Raw genomic sequence first — 24,641 nt, 5'->3', positions numbered from 1 at the left:
GTGTATATATAGGATTTTAGAAAAGCTAGCCGTTAAAGGAGTAAAAGTGTCATTTTTTTCAACTACTTTTGGTCAAAAAGGCCGTTATAGGGACCTGTCTTGCCAACTTTTGAAACTTCATTTTTTTTGTTTTCTCCCCTGTTAGCTGTTGAGATTAAAAAAAAAAGAAAAAGAAAGAAGCTTAACAGCTCGTCCCTGTAGGAACAAACTCGTCGGACGAATCAACCGCACGAGCGAATGACGAGCTCTACCCAATGGTGTGGACTCGTCCGTCCACCTCGAACGAGTAAAGGGAGGAAGACATTGGGTGGCTGCTTATATGAGTTTGTGGCTGATCTAGTTGAAAGAGGGACAGATTGTGTAGGCAGATACATTATTTTTTTTTTTATAAATAAAGCAACCTGTAAATTATAAGGTACTCGTATTATTTTTTTTGTCCCCGCCCTCATTGTAGATAACGCAGACAAGAAAATATGTTAGACTCGAAGTATAATAATTTTTAAATATATTTGAGGTGCTCAAAATGTACACATGTACGCAAGAAACAGTTCCTCAATGGCTCAATTAGTGTATGGGCATGTCGATCGACATTAATTAATTACTAACTACATGCATGTCTACATGGGAAACATATGGCAGCCAACTAGTTTAGGTTAATTACGAGCTAACTTCTTAAATTTTCTGAAAACAATACATTCCTAAACAATTTTATTAATCAGATTAAAGGTTTAGTATTTTTGGTCTCAAGTTGTACGCAAAGTGTATGACTAAAAATCTGACCCCCCTCCCTTCACCCCTTCACTCCTTCAGTAAATGCGATTCCTTAAAGTAGTATACCAGACATTTCTCTCAAGTCGAAGGATCTTGAATATATACTTAACTTCAGGTTCATAGATAAGAACACATTGTGGCCTGGGCAAAAAACATGTTTAGTATGTAATTACTAGCCTTTAGATATTAAAAAACTTCAGTAGCATGTGTTTGAGTTGACAAGAAAATTAAGCATGGTTATTAGACTTTTTTGTTTCTTAAGTATGTAATTTTACAACATTTAACAAAAATAAAGCTGATATCTCGTCCACGATTATATGCCAATCAACCATAAATCTTGTGGTTGATAAGCCTAACCAAATGTCAAATGGATCGACAATATGTGTAATTTTAGAAATAAAAACAGGTTTAGTTTGATATAGACATGGGTTTTTTTTCTTCTGAATTGTAAAATTATGATTGTCTACATCTAATTCCATCTCTAATGAGTTTCGTTGTTATTAGCCGAGCAGGAGGACCTCGATAGGCACATGACACGCGGTTGGACATATAACATAACGTCCTATCATACTCAATCACTCTCTCTTCATAATTCTTCACATCCTATTCTTATCCCTACCACCCACGTTGACCTGTTCACATTACCTCACACACCACACGTGATTCCCTATCTATTTTACCTCCATCATTCTCACTATTTAAACCCACCCTCCACTTCTATTTTTCCACTCAAACTATCCAACAAATTCACACTTCACTGTCCAAAGTAAGCACAAACAAATTTTTTTTTTTTTTTTTTTATAGATATAAATATATATACAAAACAAAAGAAAGATATGAGTGCCTACTCATGGCTAATGACAACTGTTTTGATTTTGTTAGTCACTAATGGCGTAACTGCCTGTCCGGCATCTGATCGGGCAGCTCTACTAGCCTTCAAAGCTGCCTTACACGAGCCTTATTTAGGAATCTTCGATACATGGAAAGGCAGTGACTGCTGTCACAAATGGTACGGAATAAGCTGCGACCCGACTACAAAACGGGTCGCAGATATAAACCTCCGTGGAGAATCCGAAGATCCGATTTTCCAAAAAGCGAAACGAGTCGGATACATGAACGGCACTATCTCTCCAGCTATTTGCCAGCTGAGAAGGCTGTCAACTATAATTATAGCCGACTGGAAAGATATTTCCGGTGTAATTCCTAAATGTATCACATCTTTACCTTATCTTCGTATTCTCGATCTCATCGGAAATAAAATCTCCGGTGAAATTCCTTACGATATCGGTAAATTAAGTCGGTTATCGGTACTCAACATAGCTGATAACCGACTAACCGGCAGAATGCCGAGATCTATAACGAATCTTACTTCGTTAATGCATTTAGATCTGCGTAACAATTTAATATCCGGAACGATTCCGATAAACTTCGGTAAGCTTAGAATGCTAAGCAGAGCATTACTAAGCGGAAACCGAATTTACGGAAACATTCCATACACAATTTCTTATATCTATAGGTTATCAGATCTAGATTTGTCATTGAACCGGTTTTCCGGTTCGATACCAGAATCGTTAGGGAAAATGGCGGTTCTAGCTACATTGAATCTAGACGGAAATAACATATCTGGTACATTACCGCCTTCGTTGATGAATTCGAGTATAAGTATATTGAATTTAAGTAGGAATGGAATTGAAGGAAACATACCTGATGTGTTTGGGCCGAGATCTTATTTCACGGTAATGGATTTGAGTTACAACAAATTGAAAGGAGCGATCCCGAAATCGATTGAAGCGGCTTCGTATATCGGGCATTTGGATTTAAGTCATAATCATTTGTGTGGTGCAATTCCGTCTGGTTCGTGGTTTCAGCACCTGGAAGCTTCGTCGTTTGTTAATAATGATTGTTTGTGCGGGAAGCCTTTGAAGACTTGTTAAAAATGTGTCATTCGCCGGAAGTTAAAACGTTAATGTTGACGGAAGTTTTTACGCAGTGCGTTGATGTGACGTCGTTTTATCCGTGCGATAAAAGGAGGGAGATTTGAACTTATGATATAATATAATAATAATAATTATCATGTAATATAAGGTCATGGTATTATTGCGTACTCTCTTTAATGTACTTATGTTAATATTAGTAGAATTACAATATATCTTAAATTATTAGAGTATGTGCTTAAAACGTTTTGTATGAAAGTATAAATATTACTAAAAATATCGCGCTTGATCCTGGTTGGTTAACGTATCTATTACTTCTCGTCTTCTCGGTTGCGGATCGTTTATCAAACCGAGCTCAAGCTCAAGTTTGGAAACAAAAGCTATATATGTTGATTTTGGGTCGAGCTGAGCTCAAGTTTGATATTGTGATTTGTGACAACTTGACTTGGTTCAATTACAACTCGCGAACTAAGTCATACATCGAAAGTCGAGTAAAAGTAAGACAAGTCAAGCAGACAAGCAGCAAATGTGAGGATAAGTGATTCATACCGCATGACAAATAATGTGAGTTGTTAGTACTAGTAGGCTTATAAACAAATCAAGTCGACTCGTTTAGCTTTACAGATCAAAAGTGGAATTTTATATTACTTCCAAAGGTAACAAAACTGTTTAATTATTTGATTTTACAATTCAAATGTAAATAGGAAAATGATAAATCCTCCTAAAAATCATCTTAAAATATCCACTTGTTAACATATGGAATCCACTAATTTTCTTTTTTAATTTCACCTCCTGATTTTTCACATGTCACAGTCCTATTAATTAAGAGGATTTTTAGCCTAATAATTTAAAAGTATTGATCATTACCCCATGTAAATAATATAAATATATAATACTGATTTACTGGATTTTCACCGAGCTAGTGGGGCGTGCTTTGGACCTACAATAATGAGCAGTGAGCACAGCGTTCACATTTAAGTGCCATATCATGAAATCCCAAATCAGATGCACCATGAATGCCCCCAGTGCCCATCATTCACTTTCATTTCTAGTAATTTCATTATTTATTGTCTCTTTTAGAGTGCATTTTTTAGTTTAATTTAAATAATAAAAAAAAGAAGATAGGATAAGGAAAGAAAAAAAAGTTTTCCTTCACAATCAGACCAATATTGACAGGAAAGTTTTGAATTAAAAAAAGGTCATTTTTTCTTTTCTTCCCCTTTCTATTCTTTCATAAAGAGAACTCAAGAATGTAAAAATAAAAGATTTCCTATCCTTTCTTTTTTTATCCTTGAAAAAAAAAACTCAAGAATACACTCTTAATTCTTCGGACCATACTATTTATTCTAGTAACATCTTAGCATATCCGTAGATATTTCACTTGAATAATATTGAGTTTCTACTACTTTGATATGGTAAATATCAAGATGTTAAGTTAAAAATCAATCTTATATACGAGTAGTTATATCCTATTTGCTATCAACTTGTAGGGGTGTTTGGTTCATAGAATTCGTTGAAATTCGAATTTGAATTTCATTCCATATCCTGTTTGGTTGACAGAATGGAATTCAGATTCCATTCCATAACTTGTTTGGTTCGTACAGAATTGGAATTGGAATCATTTAAATTCCATCATATAGAGGAATTCAAGATTTCTTGACAAAATGGATGGAAAGTCAATTCCAATGGAATTCACAATTTAACTCTTCTAAAATTATTATTATTTTTATTTATAGATATTATATATCCTCCTCCTCCTACTACTACTCCTACTAATAATAATAATAATAATAATAATACTAATAATAATAATAATAATTATTATTATTAATATTAAAATTTATAAAATTAATATAATAATAATTATTATTAGTTATTATTATTAATATTTATTATTATATTAAATTATAATAACAGTTTTTATTAATATTATTATTATTTATAATATATAATATTAATTATAATATATAATATTATAAAAATATAAATAATTATTATAAGTCAAAATAATAAATATTATATATATAATAATAAAAATAATAATTACTATAAATAATAATAATAATAATCAAATAAATAATAATAATAATAATTTATTATTATCACTATTATTTTTATTAAATAATTTAAATAACAATTACTATTAATATTATAATAATTAATATTATCAGAAATAAAAATAATTATTATTAATATAAATAACAATTATTAATATAATGAATATAATAAATAATAATAATAATAATTTGTTATAATTATAATATATATAATGATAATTATTATTATTATTATTGATATAAATAATACAATAATTTAATAATAATAATAATAATTATTACTATTAGTATTAATTAATATTATTAAAATAATTAATATATAATAGTATTTTTATCATTATTGTTATAAAAATAGTAAATAGTTATTTATTTTATAACGTAATAATATTAGATTATAAAAATTTTATTACTTTATAAAAATATTTATTATAATATAATATTTTTATTTTTTATATAAAAATTAATAATATTTTATACACATTTATAACTTTATTTTATAGAAAGTACTACTATTTAAATTTTATAAAACTATATTTATTAATTATTTATATTCCTATTATTTATATTATGAATTCCATTTGATTCCGGCCAAACAAACAAATACAAATTATAATTCATTTAAATTCCACTTCCATCCATCAGATTCCAATCCATTCAGTTTCTAATTTCTTCAAATTCCAATTCTTTTGACAGATTGCAATTCATTCAAAAACATTCTGTGAACCAAACGCCCCCTAGAGTAGGGGATTTCAAGTTGAAGTTTCCGTGGTGAGTCCAACAAGCAGATATATGGACCATATTAGATAGCATGGGGGTGAAGCATACTCTGACCAATCTGAAACAATCATGTTTTAAAGACTAACGACCATTGTGTGCAATTGATTGCATAACAATTTGCTATGAACATTATAGACAATTTGCTATGAACATTATAGACAGACTCCTTGAATGGGCTCCCTCAAAGTTATGGGCAGATCAAGGTCAATATGTGTAATTTCTATAAAAGTTGGTCGTAAACAACTCCCTCATATCATGTGATCAATCATATATCTTATTGAGTTATTTACCTATGAAAGCCTACTTTATAAACATTTAACTCTATATGAAGTTTCTTATGAAATTATCATTGTCTATTCTCTCGTGGTTGGAGAAGTCCTTCAGTTTAATACCAAGCAGAAAAATTATAAATTGAATATTAGTTTAATTAATTATTTAATTAATGACCCTTTTTTTTCCCATTAAAGTAGTCGATAACAAATTTATACAATGCAAATGTACATCTTAATACAGAAAAACGGTAGGAATCTTCACTGCCAATCAAGAGTTCATCTTTCACACTTAAAGATGAATCTATATAACCTGAAAATTATTTATATTTGATAACTATTTTATACTCTTAATTTCATAATTATGGATCAATTAATGTTGAAGTAAACTGTGTAATGTTCATCCCTCAAACTAAATAATGGTTGCAAAAGGAAATTTCTCCTCAACCCTTTTGCCACAAAGCTAATAGGATGGTAATGACTGATTCCATCATGAACCTTGAAGCGCGTTTCTTTTAAAAATTGGTCATCAGCTCCACCGGGCTCACACCTCAACTTCACTATTCCATCGGAATGGAGCAGAAAGCAACCTTCCTCACTTTGAGCCTCTAAACGGACACTTCCATCATCACCATAAACCAAGTAGAATAATGAGTTCCTGGTATCAGAGTAATTGTCAATTTGGACACTTTCTTCTCTTCCTTGGTGTAGAAGAACCGAACCAGGAAGACTATATGGTTCTAACATGACTGCTTGTGACATGGTGTCATTGGGTTCAGTAAATATAAGTCTGAAGGTTGCGAAAATAGAGGATTCTGAACCAGGTTCTGGGAATTCCTGCATTGTGATGGTGTCGCTGTTGTACGATAGGGCCAAAGTTGAGCCATTAAACTTTTGGGAGAAAGTGACTAACTGGGAATTGAAATCTGCTGGAACTGGAATTATCCAATCTGAAAGTGAACTTGTCGAGTCAGGTTTCAAGTCAAAGTCGTCCATGGTGAGTCCACCGAGCAGATATGGGCCATATAAAATTGCTTGGAGTGAAGCATATTCGGGCCGATCATCTGAACGAATCATTCAGTAAAGACTAATGATCAATGACATCGATTAATTGCGATTTACTAAATGAAATTAACAGGAGATACCTTGAATTGGCTCCAGCCTAAGAGTAATGGGCAGATCAAGATCAATTTTGTCATTTGAGCTCCATTGTTTTGAGACAGATAAGAAAGTACCTATGTCAACAGAGCTTGTGAATTTTCTACTGAGGCTACACATATCTTAAACTTTCTCTCTTTTTTATAGAAGATTTTGAGTCATGTACTCATACCTGGGGGAGTTATATGAATATTCTGTCCATTTAGTGCTGCTTTTGCATTTGAAGTTGTCCAAAATGGTATTCTAAAATTCAAGGCGGATGAAGTTCCTTGCTGTAGTAAAACAAAAGGATTAAATACCAGATATGCACAAGCACTATTACTAATTCATTATTCATCAAATATCATACATACTAATAGAACTTAAACCAACTGAAAAACATTTCTATAGAATGTGCAGGTAGAAACTAGAAACACTTATCCATAGTTGTCAAACTCGTATAAGACTCGAAAAGGTTTGACTCGAAGTGTGAATCAAGTTATGGTGTGACTAGGTCGGATTCATGGCGAGTTGTAAACTCGTACGAATGGTAGACGATAAATCCAATTACGCATGTTGATTATTAAAGTAGTAATACGGTAGTTCAACTGGAAAAATCGTATTTAAATAAATCTGTCCATTAAGAAAGTACCTTCTTTGAAGAGATTGTCACTGACACTCTAAGTCGAGGATCCCACGACACTGCAGGCTCCACCTTCTGAGTAAGAGAAATCTTCCCAGTTTTCCAGTCAAGTGAGCTTGATATGTACTGGATGATGTAAAGCCCATGAAAGTTTCCTGTTTCTTCAAAGTATATTGAATCACCCATTTTCGAGAATGATTCGATCCCTGATGAAACCATTTGAAATAAGAAACAAAGATAATGGGCCAAAGAGTTATATTACGCACACAGAAAAAAAATATCCAAATTCTTCCTAAAAATTGCTCCTATATTCAAGACTACATTTTCAAATTATATAAGAGGTTCCCAAATAATGAATGTTATATGGTGATAATGAACCGCAAAGACTAAAATTTCAAATTCAAACCTGTTCCATAACAGCACCAGAAATCATTAAACTTTGAACCCCATTTATGATACCCACTTGCTTTTGAAGACCCGGGAGCTAATGGAAGCATGTATATCATAACCCCAGGTTCATTTCCTCTTTGAATGCCCAGGACACCATTAGTTAATGCTCGTTCATAGTAGTCTGCATATGCCATTTCTTTCGTCCATCTGAACAGGTTGCGTGAGACCTGTGCACAAGTAAAGCAGATCATATCATCTAATATTAACTCTTCGTCACCTGTAAATTGCAACAAATGACCCTTGGGCATTTATAATACTTGTTAGTACAATCAATTCCGTGGATCAAACCAATGTTGTCGATTCACATGTTAGCATAATAATGGTTGAATAGTAACTTTGATTTTGGAACCTTTCCAATACAAAAAATGCTGACATCCGGGTATAGCATGACAATAATGAATCAATACAAACCTTTAGCATATTATAGGTTGTACAAGATTCTTCATTCTCGGTTTGTAAGGTGCTTGCGAGTCTTTTGGGCTCTGACCTGAGTAGGCCAACAATATTTGGCTAGATAAAGAGTCAAAACATTCTAGAACTTTACAGTCATTAAAACTAAATTATCAAGTGATTTGTATATAAATCTAGTATTTCAACCAGAACTCATCAACTGATGTGCCTCCTGTAGCATACATGTGGGAGGTGCTCACAATTTCCATGAAAAATGTCCCAATTTCCTGGAAAGCAAATTATTAGTAGCAGTTAAATATGATAAATAAGTTTTTTCTTTGGGTTAATACTGGCAAAGTTGAGTTCTATCGTATACAACACGGGCTTTAGTTGGGCACAATTTACGAACCAGATACAGTACCTTATACAATGGATCACCAGTAACTTCATACCGCCTTTGAGCTCCAATGACTATTGGAATATGTGTGTTGGCATGATAACCAGATATATCATCGGCCTACATGAAATGAGATAGATAAACACATGCACACCCATTAAAACAAAGTTCAGCTACATCTTCTAGCAATAACAACATAGCATATGTAACTCCCTTTTATCTATGAAAATCATAACATACATATCATAATACAAGATTTATCCCTTCCATGGTGGCAAAATAACAAAATCATGTTGACTTTTATCGATATCATAAATGAGTGATCTTGGGAAAATATATAACTGTAAGCAGAAACTTTATGTATACAAAAGCTATGCACTTTTTAGGATGTCTCGAGATAGAGATAGTTGTAAAATTAAAAAGAAAATAGAATAATACTGGCGTGAGCGGAAAGTCGTGAGTTAAGGAAACATTTGATGTTTGATTAATTACTGGAAATGGCATAACTCTTGAGGGACTTTTTCTATTCTACATACTTCACAAAATATATTTAAGCTACCTTTACAGCTAGTAGTCCAAGGAAGCAAGGTTTGTCAAAGAGATGAGCCAACCACAAATGCTTCGTGTCTCCCTGATGCATATACATAATGGCTAGGTCAAAAATCAGATAATTATAATGATGGTTTGAGTGCCTACAAGTTCAAACTGGGTTCTAGTAATAAAGATAACTTTCCTTATTCCATGGATACCCTATTTATTTCTATAAAGCAAAAACTCTTTCATTCAAATAGGACCAACAAAAAGTAATATGTCAGATGCATGCACTTCATTATATCAAAGAAAGATAGTTTTATCATACGGTGATAGTGCATAGCCTGTAAAGAACATCATTCATTCCGCCAGTTTCTTCATTCAATGATAACCAATGCCTTTCGATGCTGTATCGAGTAATCACGTTCTGCACGCGTCTGCAGAAATAGTCAGCCATCAGCGTCACCATTTCCAGAGCTTGACTATTCCCAGCCAGAACATATTGATCCACTAGACCAGCCATTATCTATAAAGTCAAGAAACATATGAGCTGCACTTGGCTCATCAATCTGGTCTGGGTCTATGTCTATCTTGCAATACACTACTAAATGAGATTTTACCTTGTGAATGGTGTAATAAGGAGCCCATACCGGTTCAATAGCTTCAAAACGGTCAAAAAATTCAGATGGAAAAGCAGAGAGGTACCCTGTACCTATTTTTTCTTGACAGGCAGCAAGTGCAGATACCACTGCTGTCATCTTCTTTTTGAGTGTTTCATTACCAGTACTAGCCCACATTTGAGCCGAGGCACTCAAGTAATGCCCTTTATTTTTCAACAAACCGAAACCAGTCACAAAACTAACAATAATAATCATAGAGATTACAATACTAAATTTTCATCTATTCACGTTTACAAGAAACATATTTCTCAACTATTTGACTTTGACTATTGATCTTTCAAACACCGCATTTCATGTTACTCAGCATGATAAAAGAAGCAGGGTTGTCAAACACGTTTACATTTTGTTCTCAAACATATTTTCGATTCAGTTGTCAAAAAGGAAACTTTCAACACAAAAGCAATCTATATAGACAATATATGTATGACCAAACAAGGGCATGCCGAATTATGATTTTCATTTTTATACTCATAAATACCACAAGAAGAAAATTCAACTACTCAAGAAGCAACTATAACATATAAAACGACACATAAGCATCTATGATGAACACAAAAAATAACATCAAGTAGGAAGTAAACGAACCAACAAAATGACCACGGAGCTCTTGATCTGACCCTTCCCAACCTCCATACGCCTCACCAACAACCGGCAAACCAGACGTATTCCTAAAACTATAAACCAATCTATCAACATCCAACATCAACAAGTAGTCCAAATTCGTCCGTTGAGCTTGCCCATGAATCGAATCCGGGTCCAATCTCACATCACTCAAAGGCAACTCTTTCAAAAACTCCCCACCAACCCGACCCCCATCACCAACATTTTTAATCTTCCTATACATCATAATCCAACTAAACTCGTCACCTTCCTCTCTCAAAACCTTCCTAGGGATCAAACCGGCCCACACAGAATCATCGGTCGGTGTCACGTGGCGATGCAAATACACGCCCTGTTTATAACTATCGTTTTTCGAGTTTAACAAACCGTATCGAAATGTATGTGATGATAGCTGTGTAGGACTGTTGGTACACTCTTTACACATTACAAAACCACACATTGAAACCATTAGTATAGCTACAAGCATTTCTAACACCGATAAAAACTTCATTTTCTATTCTAAAATATTTCTTGTTTGAATTATCTATAAAGGATACATAGTAAATGTAACAGGCAGAGTGTGAAATATGAGATTTAATAAATTTATATAACAAAAAACAAGGTAAAAACAGAATGAAAATTGATATGAAACTAATTAATATCTAAATAAAGTGATCTAAGGAATAATACATAATTAGTACACAAATGAAATTAACTAGTAGTAGCAGTGCGTGTGACTGTTAGTGAAAAAAGCAATTCGAGTAAGAACTTAGGGTTTTCTAAATTAAGGATTTTGAGTACGAATTTGTTGGCTAATTGGAAGTTAGTATACTAAAGAATATTGTGTTGAATTTTATTATTTTCTTTTCCCGGCCTTTTCTATCGGTGGTGGTTAGTGACGTGGACCGGGTTTTGTGGTTTCTTTTAGTAAAAGTCATGCTCGTCTTTTAAAAGTTAGAATAGTACTTGCATAGACCACTAGCAGTGACGGACCCATGATTGATAAGTACGGGTAGCACAAATTTTTTAATGTTGGCCTTATATCGACGTAAAATAATGACACCGACTAAATTGTTACAAACTTTTTTTTGGATTTTTGGTTATTTTTAATGATTGTGAAGAGTTTTTGGCATTTTGATAGTTTCCATTTATCATTTAATTGCACAAGTACCACTTTATGAGTTTTATTATTAGGATAATCTTTTGAAAGTTTGAATTAGTTATATTAACGGGTATCCCATATTTGTTTGACCCGTAACACCAATAAATAATAAATCATTTTTTACACCAATAAATAATAAATCATTTTTTTTAAAAATTACACTACATGAATCTAGCGGACTCGTAGTCCAGGTTACCCCTAAGTTCTATGTAGGTCTGCTTATGTCGGTGGGTCTCATGGTTCACTAGTGATCTGGTGGTTCGTGGTGCAAATAACGAATGTGTTTCTTTTTATTGTTATTATTATTATTATTACTAGTCTAATGGTTGAGTAATGGTGTATTGTATGTGCAACGATTGAGAAGTGATTAAGAAAATTTAATCTTATTAATGTCGACGTTGACCCGTTAAAGCTAAGATGACTAGTTTGGGACAAGTGGTTCATTAAACTTAAGTACTTAACCATGACTATTGATTGGGGAGAATTTTCCCAATTGTCAATTCTTGTTATGATAAAATGTTAATTGTAATTGAATTTCATTAGGTTAATTTTCTCACTAAAATAAAATTAATTTTGTTGGACGTTAAAATACTAAATTTTTTGACAAATTGAGTCAATTGACTCTATACAATTTTTTTCTTCTCAAGAATTGCTCATATAGGAAAGGAAAAAAAATTGTCCAATACATTAACGATGTATAATAAATGTTAAGATGTAAACAAATCTTACCAGTATCCTTTTTAGAGGGTGTTTGGTAGGAGGGAATCATAGAGAATGAAAATGTAATAGAGAATGGAGATAGTGAGAAAGAGAATGAGTATTTGAAAAGAGAATGGGTTCCGTTGTTTGGTACCCACAGAGAATGAATATATATAAAAACTAAAATTTTAAATAATAATACATTTATTACATATAACATCTTAAAAAAAGTTTTTTTTTTCCCATTTTCTCACCCATTCTCTATAAATTGTAGAGAATGGAGAGAATGGAATTGAGTTCTCTTTCTCCTTTCTCATTCCATTTAATCGTCGCAAACAAATAAGGGAAGTCTTTCCCATTCCCTTTCTTTCATTTCCATTTCATTATACCAAACACCCCCTTAGAGTTTACCTAAATGGTAAAAAAAGTCTCCTACCTTTGCATAAGATGAAATTTGAACTTTTAATTTCTGTCTTTAGACTAATCACGGTGTTTTAAAAATTATTCGTATAAAGCTTCATAAATATTAACAGTGGATTCACTAGTAAAATACTCGTATAAGCGCGTAGCGGCGGATATCATAGACGGAGGTGGCTATTGACAGAAATAAAGAGAGTGTGTGTTGTTTTGGTACATTGTTTTGATAAAGAGATAGAGAGAATGAAGATATCTGTGTTTTGTTTTAAAGGGAAAAATAAAAGGATAAAATCGCATGTCTCATATTTATAAACTTTTCAACACTCCACCTAATTTTTAACTGGGAGTATAGATAAAAGTATTAATATTTGGTCCCCATTATACTAACAGAACTTTTGACTGCACTTTGTCTGGGAAATTAAAACTTGTGAGGAGTCATTTCCGAGAAACCAAAAACAAAAAAAAATAATAATAAAAAATCACAGACATATCACGTTTCAATTTGTTGACAGTCACCGCCGACTGCTACTCGTCACCGCTAAAAAAGTAAGTCATCAATTTTGTATTTCTATCTTTTTCTTAGGCAATATAAACATGAATTTATGATTGAAATACAGTAAACATTAACATAAGATGGAAAGAAACGTAATAACAAAAATAGATACAACAACAATTGATAATTATTATGATAATGATCGAATATCTGATCTTCCTGATTTTATTGCTCACCACATTCTCTCATTTTTAGTCGATTCGCCTAAAGAGCTAATTCGAACGAGCGTACTCTCCAAAAAATGGTTAGCTCTAACTGCTTCTTTCCCCATTTTGCATTTCAACTTAGAATCGTTTGATAAAGCTATATATCCATCATGGGCACCTTTTGATCGCCAATATTCCAAAAAAATATTTTTCAAATATATTGCATATACCATTTCTAGATTCTCACAACACCAAAATGTCATAAATGCCAACACTTTCGACCTCCGAGCTGAGCTCGAGGATCCTGCACATGCAGATATTATGAACAGATGCCTTGGATTTGTTCTTAAACCAGGCTTGCAGGTGTTTGCTATTTATAGTTGTGGCAGACACCGTTATTCTGTGCCGCCGCCTATGTATCGTTTGCCTAATGTGCTCTTGTCTGTCTCTTCGTTAACGTCTTTGAGTATACGCGATTGTGAGTTGCCTTCTTTGTTGATTGCCGGTGATGGTGACGTTGTTAGGTTTAAGTTGTTAAAGATGTTGAATCTTGATGATGTCTATTTAAATGAGGAAATGATTAAGTGTTTGACTGCTGGTTGTCCTCTTCTTGAAGAGTTTCGTGTTTGTCGCTGTTATGGTTTTAAACGGCTTTGTGTTTATGGGCTGCAAAATCTGCAAAAAGTGGAGGTTTACTATACGAGTGAAGTCGAGGAAATAGACATTCAAGCTCCAAATCTATCTGATATATTTTTATCAGATATGAATGCAAAAGGTGTACCACCATGTATTAACTTGTTTTCTGGCAAAACGTTGTCAATGATTTTCTATGGATGTTTTTCTGAACAGTTTGCCGTCTCCTTATCCAACTTTCCGTTTCTTGAAACTTTAATCTTGAAGCTATCTTATGACCACACAATTTTGAAGCTGTCAAGTCATTCCTTGAGGACCTTAAGCCTAGATACACAAATTGATTTGGAAGATATTGAGATCGATACCCCCAATTTGCTTTATTTTCAGTACTCTTCAAGATGTTCAAATGTGCATCGCCCAATAAGGAATTCAGGCGAGTCAAAAGCATGTATGGAATGTTACCCTGACCTTGATTGTGACACTATCTGGTTCCAGCAGTTTAGGCGGTTTTTGGACAAGACAATTGCATTTAAAGTGTTGAAGTTGCATATTTGCACGGTACTGTATTTCCCAACTTTATACATTTCATCAGTTAAATATGTATTTTTACTTGGTCCTAAGCAAATCTATAAAATAATCCCGACACTAAGTTGTTTTTACCATTTGTCTTGTAGAATAACACAGATGTTGAAGAACTTAAGTTGCTCGAGTGGCCACCTTTTGAACTTGAGCACATTGAGCTGAACGTGCGTGGCATTAGTGAATTATCAGAATATTTGCCCGTTTTGGAAGCTGTTCTTTGGTGTTGCAGGCCTAGATCTTTAACTTTAAAATCATTCAACTTTTATAATGATATTGAAAGGCGGAACCAAGTTGTTAAGGTAAGTGTTATATATGCTTACTTTGATTAAAAATAGAGTTCATTATCATTTATGATGATGTATAAGATGGTGAAATATATAGCTTGCATTGTGTTTCATCGATGATCTAAACTTTGTTTCTAGGACATAAATGAACAAAGAGATTTTGTTTTCTATTAAATTCTTATAGGATTTATTTTCTAGTTTACATATGAGAAGCTGCTGCAACAAGAAGATAAGGGCAAAACTAATATTCAGATCATGTTTTCTACTGTCAAAGCCTGCGGATCTCATGACTTGTTAATTACCTTCTTAAAGGAGGAAGGTAACCTTTTGTTTCTTGTTTGACCAGCTAACATAATGTACACACATATTATTCATCTGTTCATTCTCTTATTATCGTTGGAATTGAACAGTTAATCATAAAGCAAGTCTAGAAGCAAGATATGAATAGTCGAAAGGTAGGCGAATATGGAGATTTTATGGTGTACGAATCTACCACTTAGGACGGAAGTACGAAAATTCGGAAAGTACCATTCAAGATCGCATTTCTGTTTTGGAGTACTCGATTGCAGAAATTAGTTAGAAAAATAAAATAAAATTGTGATGATTTAACATATGGGTTCCATCTTTTCCTTGGTTTGATTTGGTATTGGTTCCAATATTCTTGACTGAATATGTATTTGAAGGAAGTGTTTGCTTCGTTATTGATTGTTTAGACAATGTTCTTTGTTCTAGTTCAAGCGTGATGTCGTGTTGATTGTGGATTTGTGGCTGTCTGTGTTTCGGTACGTGCATCCTCCCATTAAACAAGCTTCACCAAACCATGTGTCAATTTTTTCACAAGTACTGCTATATGTTATGTGTTGGTAGCTGCGACATGGCCGTTGCCTGTGACATTTGGTTCAAGATATGGTTCTGAGTCTAGCTACAAATTGCATGGCTGTTGTCTGTGACATTTGGTTCAAGCTATGGTTCTAAGTCTAGCTACAAATTTATCTCAATAGTTAACGATAGAAGCGGCCTAAATGTTTGCTTAAGTAAACTTTCAAAATTAGTGGAGATGATAATACTTATACTTAGGGCATCGGAGCTTTTTGTAAAGCTCTTTTTATAAAGCTTTTTATTATTTCACAAAGTTTTTACACAAGTTTTTTGTCACTGAAGTGAAAAAGTTTCTAAGTAACAGCTTGAAGTTTGCAAGAACTTAGATATTCTCTACCTTCATCGTTTCAAATAGTTAAAAGACTTGTTGTAACGTTCAACCATTGGAAACATCATTTGATTGACAATTTTTTTTTCTTGAAAAGATCTTTTAATTTGACCATTGAAAATGCTTATATGAAAGAAATTTTAAAAATAGCGGTAGATAAATGATAAATCACTTCCTTATATGAAAACGTGCAAATTTAACAAATTAAAGGATAATGTCCATTTTATATTGTTATGGGCGTATGGTCGCCAAAAAACATCGGCAAGAATCGACAAATCGGTTTCCTACACCCTTCCTTTTGGCAAGAATCGGCAAGGAGCATCGGCAACTTCAATCGGCCAAGTTTGGCCGATGCATGTGAACGTCGGGGTATTGGAAAAGGTGATGTTGACCGTTTCTCGATCCCCCTTTTTTTTGATATATGTAGAGGAAAGGTTATTTAAGAACCCACAAATAAAAAAGAACTCAAAAACCATTTTGGATTACACGTTTTTTCTCTCTCTTTCTTTCTCTTCAATTAAATAATAAAATTCACCCAAATCATTCAAAATGTTTTATCTCATAAACCGTAATCGTTAAACGAAACAAAAAGCATTGGTAGTCTTAAAATGCTTTTTGTTTATTCAATTAAAGAATGTGTGTTCCATAATTATTCTTGGGTTCTTTTTTATTTGTGGGTTCTTAAATAACTCTTCCTCTATATGTATATACCTGTATTTTTGCTTCCCTTTCCTACTTTCGTTTTCCAGCCGGCGACCATCTAAAACCTTTGCAACTCCATCATCATCATCATCGTCGGGAAAAAAAAATGAGGGAATGGTTTACAATATTGTTGCCACAATGGTCGGAATAAATGGGGAAGAGTTTTTCTGGCGAGTTTGTTGCTTTAATATCCGGCGAGTTTTCATGGCCGAAACAAACCTTGGCCTCTCTTTTGTTGCACCATCTTCATCTTCAATTCGATAGATAGATGGACGGAGATATGGATTTTGGATTTTTTTTTATAAATAGAAGAAAAGGGAGAATTGGCAAATTGGCACTATAGCTTCATTTTTGGCAAGTTTTTAGCTAAAATTGTTTTTTTTTTTCCTCGCTACGTGGCAGCTTGTGATTGGTTAATAAAGAACTAAAAACAAGCCAAAGAGCCGATGTTCGGCACTACACCCTCGTCCCTAAGCTACGAATTAAAGTAGCGCTTAACAGTACATATTTTAAATATTACTTAGCACATGCATTTTTAAAATTAATAAACTTGAAGGTAAAGTTCACTTTAAAAGGAAGACTTTGAATGGTGGTGTCTGGTGTGGTGATCAAATGCAATTTTAATACTAACCGAAAACAATAAATAATTTTGTTTGTGTCATGTAACACTTGATATAAAGTATATGAATGGATTGAGTTTTTAATGTACTTTTTGTTCATATAGGTTTTATCAATTAACATATAGTACAAACAAAGTTATTTACGATCAAAGTTAGTTGACATGACAATTAAAATGGAACGGATGGAGTATACGATTGTAATGAGAAAAGCACCTTACCTAACTTCTATGTTTCTAAAAAAGTAAAAATAAATTAAGTAAGAGTATATCAATATCAATTCATTTGGTGAGTAAAAAACGGAAAGGTAAAAAGAAAAGCATTATTTTCTTCTTCAGCCCATGCCTATGTCTATTGCCAGCTACTCGTTGCCGGTAAAGCTAGGTTAGCCATCTTCTCTTCTTAACGTAGTCCTTTTTCTTATTCCTATGTACTCAATATATCATATTTCCCTTATATAAATGTTGTTCAGTTTTGTAAATTAGGTTTCCTGTTCTTGTAGGTAAATATAGATACATGAATCTGTAGTTACAAATTTATGATTAGTTTGAAATAATGGGAGGAACCATAGTTGCAAATATAAATACAACACCACCACCAATTGATGATGATCGGATATCAGAGCTTCCTGATGTTATTGCTCACCACATACTCTCATTTTTAGTCGATTCGCCTAAAGAGCTAATTCGAACCAGCGTACTCTCTAAAAAATGGCTAGCTCTTACCGCTTCTTTCCCCATTTTGGATTTTACCTTTAAATCATTTAATAGAGCGATTGGTCCATCAGGGGGCCCTAATGCCCCTAAATATGTCAAGGACAAGTTTTTCAATTATGTTGGATACACAACTAGTCGATTTTCCCAACAGCAAAATGTCGTTAGTGCCAACACGTTCAAACTGTTTGCTGTGCTTAGGGATCCTGCACATGCAAGTATCATTGATAGATGTCTTGGATTAATTCTTAAACAAGGCTTGCAGGTTTTTGTTGTTTTTAATCTAGGCATGCCCATCTTTTTTGATGATCATCAGCCGCCACCCATGTATCGTTTGCCTGGTGAATTATTATCCGTATCTTCGTTAACGTCTTTGAGTATACACAATTGTGAGTTGCCTTCTTCCTTGATAGTTGATGATGATGTTGTTAAGTTCAAGTTGCTGAAGCTGCTGGATCTTGAGGGTGTCTATTTAAATGAGGAAATGATCCGGTGTCTGACCGCTGGTTGCCCTCTTCTTGAGAAATTCAATGTTATCTGCTGCTATGGTTTCAAAAGACTTCGTGTTTATGGGCTTCAGAGTCTTCAAAATGTTAGGGTTTACTATATGAGTCCAGTTGAAGAAATAGATATTCAAGCTCCAAATCTAGTTCATATTGAGTTATTAGATATGAGCGCAAGAGAGAAACCACCACGTGTTAACTTGTTCTCATGTCAAAAACTCACAATGATTTTCAGCAGATGTTTTTCTAAGCTGTTTGCTGTATCCTTATCGAACTTCCCTTTCCTTGAAACTTTGATACTGAAGCTTCCTTCTAACTACAGAAATTTTGAATTGTCAAGTCATTCCTTGAGGAAGTTAAGCCTAGAAACAGAAAGTGATCTTGATGAAATTCAGATCGATACCCCCAATTTGCTTTTTTTTCTGTATTATGCTAGCGAGTCTTATGTGCATGGTCCGATGGGGGATTCCGGAGAGTCGAAAACATGTATGGATTGTTTCCGCGATTTTGATGTTGAAACTAGTTGGCTCCAGAAGTTTAGGCGATTTTTGGGCAGGACAGTTCCATTCAAAGTGTTGAGGTTGCATTTTTTTGCGGTACTGTATTTACAAAAAACCTTTCATTTGATCAGCTAAATGACTAATTGTGTATTTTTACTTTGCCTTATGCAATGATATTAAATAATCCAGAGACTAAGTTGTTATTACCATGTCACCTGTAGAATTTTGTAGATGTTGAAGAACTAAAGTTGCTTGGGTTGCCGTCTTTTGAACTTGAGCACATTGAGCTGGATTTGAACGTGAACGGCGTTAGTGAATTATCAGAATATCTATCTGTCGTGGATGCTGTTCTTTGGTGTTGCCGTCCTCGATCTTTAACTTTAAAATCAGATTTTTGTGATTATCTGGAAAGGCAGGACCACATTGTTAAGGTAAGTGTTATTTATGCTTACTTTGATTGAAAGAAGAGTTATCCCTTTTGATGATACCTTATACCGTAATTTTGTTTCATCAATGATCTAACTTTTGTTTCTAGGAAATAATTACTCAATTTTCTATGAAGTTCTTATATTATTTATTCTAGTTTACATATGAGAGGCTGCTTGAACAAGAAGATCAAGGCCAAACTAATATTCAGATTGTGTTTTCTACCGATAAAGCATTCGGATCTAATTGCTCGTTAATAACCTTCTTAAAGGAAGAAGGTACACGTTGTTACTTTTTTAACCGGCGAACTTAATATACACACTTATGAGTTATGACTCATGTCTTCTTTCTTCTATTAATGTTTGAACAGTTAATCAAGAAGCAGGATGATGAAATAGTCGAAAGGTTCTTACATATGGAAATTTTATGGTGTATTGCATAAAGGACTTTACCGGTTAGGACAGGAGTAGAAATGGGGAAAGTACATGTAAAGATCACATTAGCTTGTTTGGAGTAATCTATTCCCAAAATCAAGATGCAAAAAGTACCTTTTGATGATTCATACATTAGCGTTGATGGTTTTGTATTTGGATTATTGTGTTTATTTTACTTATATTAATTTGTATTTGTGTTTTGTCACCTGCATGGTCCAATGTAACGAGCATCACCAATCATATGCATGGTCCAATGGTTTTGTATTTGGATTTTTAAATTTGTTTCTCGAACTTTTGTTTTAGTAGTTAAAGTCATGCTTAGTGGTTGAGCACCAACTTATATGTTATAGGTCTCGAGTTCAATTCATGGGAAAGACATTTATAGGAATTTCACAAATAAAGTCCTCCAGTGAAGCATGGTTGAGTCATGTAGAGGGGACAAGGTTTTATCCTAATAAAATGTCATGCCTTCGGGTAATTTATTATTATTTTTTTTTAGGGGGGTGGGGGGGGGGGGGGGGGGGGGGGGTCCTCTTAGTAGGTATTGAGGTGAGAGGTAAGGGTGAGCAAAAACCCAAAAAACCAAAAAACATTGTTTTTGATTTTCTAAAAACCGAAAGTTATGGTTCGATTTTGGTTTATAATGAAAAACCGAACCATAAAAATCGAACCGAACCAAAAAATATATATTGTTTACTTTATATTACACTTATATCATTTTGTTATTATTTTTTGGTAAATATGTTAATATATTTGTATTTTTAGGTGTATATAATAATATCATTTATATGTTTTAAGTGAAAATACACAAGATTGATTTGCTTTAATAATTGTATAATTAAACAACACGTAAAAGATATAAATAGTTATATATAAATTTTATTTGAAGTTTGTACAAGTTATTTTTATGGATTTGTTGTTATTGTTGTAGTGTTATTTTTACTAATATTGTTTTGAAAACTTGTTGAAATTAATTATGGTGTAATTATTGGGTATAAACTTATAAACTTTTGAAGTTCAATTCGACCCATACCACAAGTGGTTAAAAACGACAAAACTCGAAAAACCGAACCAAAATAGACCCAAGCCGAAACCCAATGGTCTTAGTTTTTAAAAATAGAATTATAACGGTTCGGTTTTCAGTTTTAGTCAAAAACCGACCCAAATCGAACCGTACTCAACCTTAGTGAGAGGGCTCTTTAGTGCGGACCCGGTTAAGTAATCTAAATCCCTGTTGTAGGGAAATGATACACACCTTAAAAAAATATATATAGTTAAAACCATAAAAAGAACAAACGTTAGCTTCTACACACACAAATGTGTGTGATGAAGATTGTGTTTGTTTTATGAACAGTTGAAAGTCAGATTATTTTTTATAAATGTTCAACTCAAAGTTTAAAACTAACCATTCACTTCAAAATTAAAAAATAAATAAATAAATAAAAAATGGCATTAGGATGAAGGGTGTAGTCGTTTTTTTTTTTGCCACAAATGGATACATTGGCAACCAATCATATTATGCCCTAAATTTTAAAAAGTTGTCAAATTACGTTTTGTTAATGTGAGTTTTTCGTAAGTCCTAAATTTTTTCAAATAATAGAATTGATATATATTATGTTATCTAAAGAAAATAAAATTAATAAAATTAAAATGAAAAAAAAAGAGTAAAATGCTCTATGGTTAGTTGGTTACTCAAACTAAAATTTTAGTATAGCGAATCAACCCGCATATTTTTTATAAATGTTCAACTCAAAGTTTAATACTAACCACTCACTTCAAAATTTAAAAAAAAAAAAAAACATGAGATGGCATTAGGATGAAGAGTGTAGTCGTTATTTTGCCACAAATGGATACATTGGCAACCAATAATATTATGCCCTAAATTTTAAAAAGTTGTCAAATTACGTTTTGTTAATATGAGTTTTTTGAAAGTTCTAAATTTTTCCAAATAACAGGATTGATATATATTTTGTTATCTAAAGAAAATAAAATAAATAAAATTAAAATGAAAAAAAAGAAAGTAAAATGCTCTATGGTTAGTTGGTTACTCAAACTAAAATTTTAGTATAGCTAATCAACCTACATATTATGCAAGTAGCTAAATAGAATTTGATGTTAAAATTAAGTTTGTTTAAAAGTCATAATATATAAATCACATTTGTTATATTAAAAATCTAATGATAAATTGATTATTCAATTCTCATACTTTTAACTCTGAATTAGTATTATAATAATAAATTTTAATCTACAAATTTGTTTTCTATTTCAATATCAACCCTTTTGATAAAACACTTAACATTTTACTTAAGTTACAATGACATCGGAAAAAAAAATAGTTTGATAATTTTAAAAAGATACTATGAAAATTTTAATTGATTATACGAGTTTTGATTTTTAGTTTCTATTCCTCCTAAATAATTAAATAAAATAAAAAATTTCCATATATTAAAATTATGTTAAAATCATTATATTTTCAAATAAGTTTGAAATTGTTTGATTTTGTCTATTTTCTTAGATGATGTCATAAAAACATTAAGAAAATATATAAACATCCGTATACATATAAAGTTGTGAGCCTGAAGGTGGTTTAGCCCCTCTCTTTATGATGGTAATTAAGGATTTCATTGTTTTTTTTCACTTCAATTATAAGGTTATTAATGATTTTATTGATAAGGGTTCATGCTTTTAGTGATTATTATATGGGATTTGCTAACTAATGCCCCTAGTGCACTAGTTAAGAAGCATTTAATGAAGTCCAACTTTCTTAAAATATGAAAATATGTATTAATTATATGACTTAAAAATAGAAATTGCTAAGTTGAATTAATACATATTAAATACAATTTTTGATTAATAAGGAAATAACAGGTTCATTAAATGTTTCCTAACTAGTGCACTAGGGGCACTAGTTAGCAAATCCCTTATTATATAGGATAGTAATAATAATATGAATATATCGAAGTGGTTTGCTAATTTGTATCATTGAATGCATTTGAATTTGTAAAGTTATGTATCTAATACTATTTAGATATTTATTTATGATCTTTATTGATGAGTGAATGCATTAAACAAGGGAAATGAGAAGACACAACAGGTATGAATATACATAAAAACTCACATGTTAACCCGTTGGCATTTCCATCAATCTTCACAGATATATTTCCTTTCCTTTTGATGATTAGTTGAATAATGCTTTCTGAGATTGATTTTTTATTATTATTATTTTGGGTTTCTTATTAGTCAATATTAATTATGGAGTTTTATCTCTTTTTTTTTTTTTTTCTAATTATCTCAATTTGTTAGGTTCAGATTTACTGGACTCACTCCAGACATAATTACTGGAGCCTTCTGAAGATTTGTCCAGAAATTATGTGAAGACCAGTGAACAACTTACTTGTATAGAAATCTGGATTCCACCAGATTTGTTCACTGAACTTCACTCCAGTCAAGATCTTTCCACTGAAGAACATTATCACTGAAGTCGAAGACTGAAGTCTGAAGAAAGAAGTTTGACAAATAGCGGAGCTCACTGGAAGACTTACCAGATCTCCTGACTAGAGTCCTTGTCAGTGTTCTAGACCTTACAAGTCTGAACACTGATTACGAGGAATTGACTTTATATGCATTTACATGCCTTTAACCGGACAATCCATTTGTCTTTTGTTAAAAGCCTTACACGCATGTAAAGGTGGTTGGTTAATTAGAAGACAAGTCACTATCATATGACTTTATTCTTGTACTTTAATCAATGCTTTTAAGGAATTAATGTAATTTCCTTAAATACATGTAACCATATCTGTACGGCAAAAAGAATATTATATTTATTCTTTTTGCCTATAAATACCAAGTCACTTCCTCGTCCAAATTACATACTTTTGCAATTTGGTGCCTTTGCTCAAATACTCTCGATCTAAACAGTCATACTTCACAACTTTAAGTATTTCGATCAAAGAGTTTATTTAGCAAAGATTAGATCACTTGTATTTCATAGGTTGTTTAAATACTTACTTTGTAATATCTTGTTCCGCAACAACCTTGTATTTTATTTAACATCAATAAATAAAATACACTTGAAAATTACATTGTGTCTCACCATTTACTTATTTGCTTATCTTTATATTGCTTAAGTACGTATTACGTTATATATATATATTCTTGCATTTATATTAATCGTAATACTAGTCCAATCTAGTGCTTATTTGACATTTAATACTAGTCATCTCTAGTGGGGACTTCACACAATTCCAATACGTGATTAGCCTGTGTAAAGTCATCTACAACTTTTTGTTTGTATCAATGAATTTTAGAGATACATCATCTGTTGTTGCATCTTTAAAATGGAACCTAACTTACTTATAGTTTAACATTGATATGTGGTGGAAAAAAGTTAAGAAAAGGCATAGATTGTAGAATTTGCTCCCTGCACA

The 24,641-nt window shown here is 32.5% G+C and overlaps 4 protein-coding genes across 4 annotated transcripts; 3 read left to right on the top strand and 1 right to left on the bottom strand.

The window, feature by feature from the left end:
* The first annotated feature begins 1,575 nt into the window (after positions 1-1,575).
* On the top strand, positions 1,576-2,930 carry LOC122603325 (DNA damage-repair/toleration protein DRT100-like). Its single transcript, XM_043776001.1, has one exon. The coding sequence runs from the start codon at positions 1,608-1,610 to the stop codon at positions 2,703-2,705; it is 1,098 nt and encodes a 365-aa protein (XP_043631936.1). The 5' UTR covers positions 1,576-1,607; the 3' UTR covers positions 2,706-2,930.
* Positions 2,931-6,043: 3,113 nt separating this feature from the next.
* Positions 6,044-11,225, bottom strand: LOC122605178. Its single transcript, XM_043778075.1, has 12 exons — positions 10,622-11,225; positions 9,977-10,179; positions 9,685-9,882; positions 9,385-9,456; positions 8,850-8,945; positions 8,636-8,715; positions 8,450-8,525; positions 7,995-8,205; positions 7,598-7,794; positions 7,139-7,238; positions 6,954-7,043; positions 6,044-6,872 (listed from the first exon to the last, which is right to left on the bottom strand). The coding sequence occupies exons 1-12, from the start codon at positions 11,145-11,147 to the stop codon at positions 6,178-6,180; spliced, it is 2,544 nt and encodes an 847-aa protein (XP_043634010.1). The 5' UTR covers positions 11,148-11,225; the 3' UTR covers positions 6,044-6,177.
* A 2,261-nt stretch (positions 11,226-13,486) lies between these two features.
* On the top strand, positions 13,487-15,873 carry LOC122605449. Its single transcript, XM_043778399.1, has 4 exons — positions 13,487-14,804; positions 14,921-15,127; positions 15,311-15,431; positions 15,523-15,873. The coding sequence occupies exons 1-4, from the start codon at positions 13,548-13,550 to the stop codon at positions 15,558-15,560; spliced, it is 1,623 nt and encodes a 540-aa protein (XP_043634334.1). The 5' UTR covers positions 13,487-13,547; the 3' UTR covers positions 15,561-15,873.
* Positions 15,874-17,912: 2,039 nt separating this feature from the next.
* On the top strand, positions 17,913-20,500 carry LOC122605611. The gene is made up of 5 exons (XM_043778572.1): positions 17,913-18,022; positions 18,141-19,450; positions 19,576-19,785; positions 19,938-20,058; positions 20,151-20,500. The coding sequence occupies exons 2-5, from the start codon at positions 18,194-18,196 to the stop codon at positions 20,168-20,170; spliced, it is 1,608 nt and encodes a 535-aa protein (XP_043634507.1). The 5' UTR covers positions 17,913-18,022; positions 18,141-18,193; the 3' UTR covers positions 20,171-20,500.
* Positions 20,501-24,641: the final 4,141 nt, after the last annotated feature.

This window comes from Erigeron canadensis, chromosome 6 (assembly GCF_010389155.1).
Source record: "Erigeron canadensis isolate Cc75 chromosome 6, C_canadensis_v1, whole genome shotgun sequence".
NCBI lineage: Eukaryota > Viridiplantae > Streptophyta > Magnoliopsida > Asterales > Asteraceae > Erigeron > Erigeron canadensis.
This window is presented reverse-complemented; position numbering and strand designations above follow the sequence as displayed.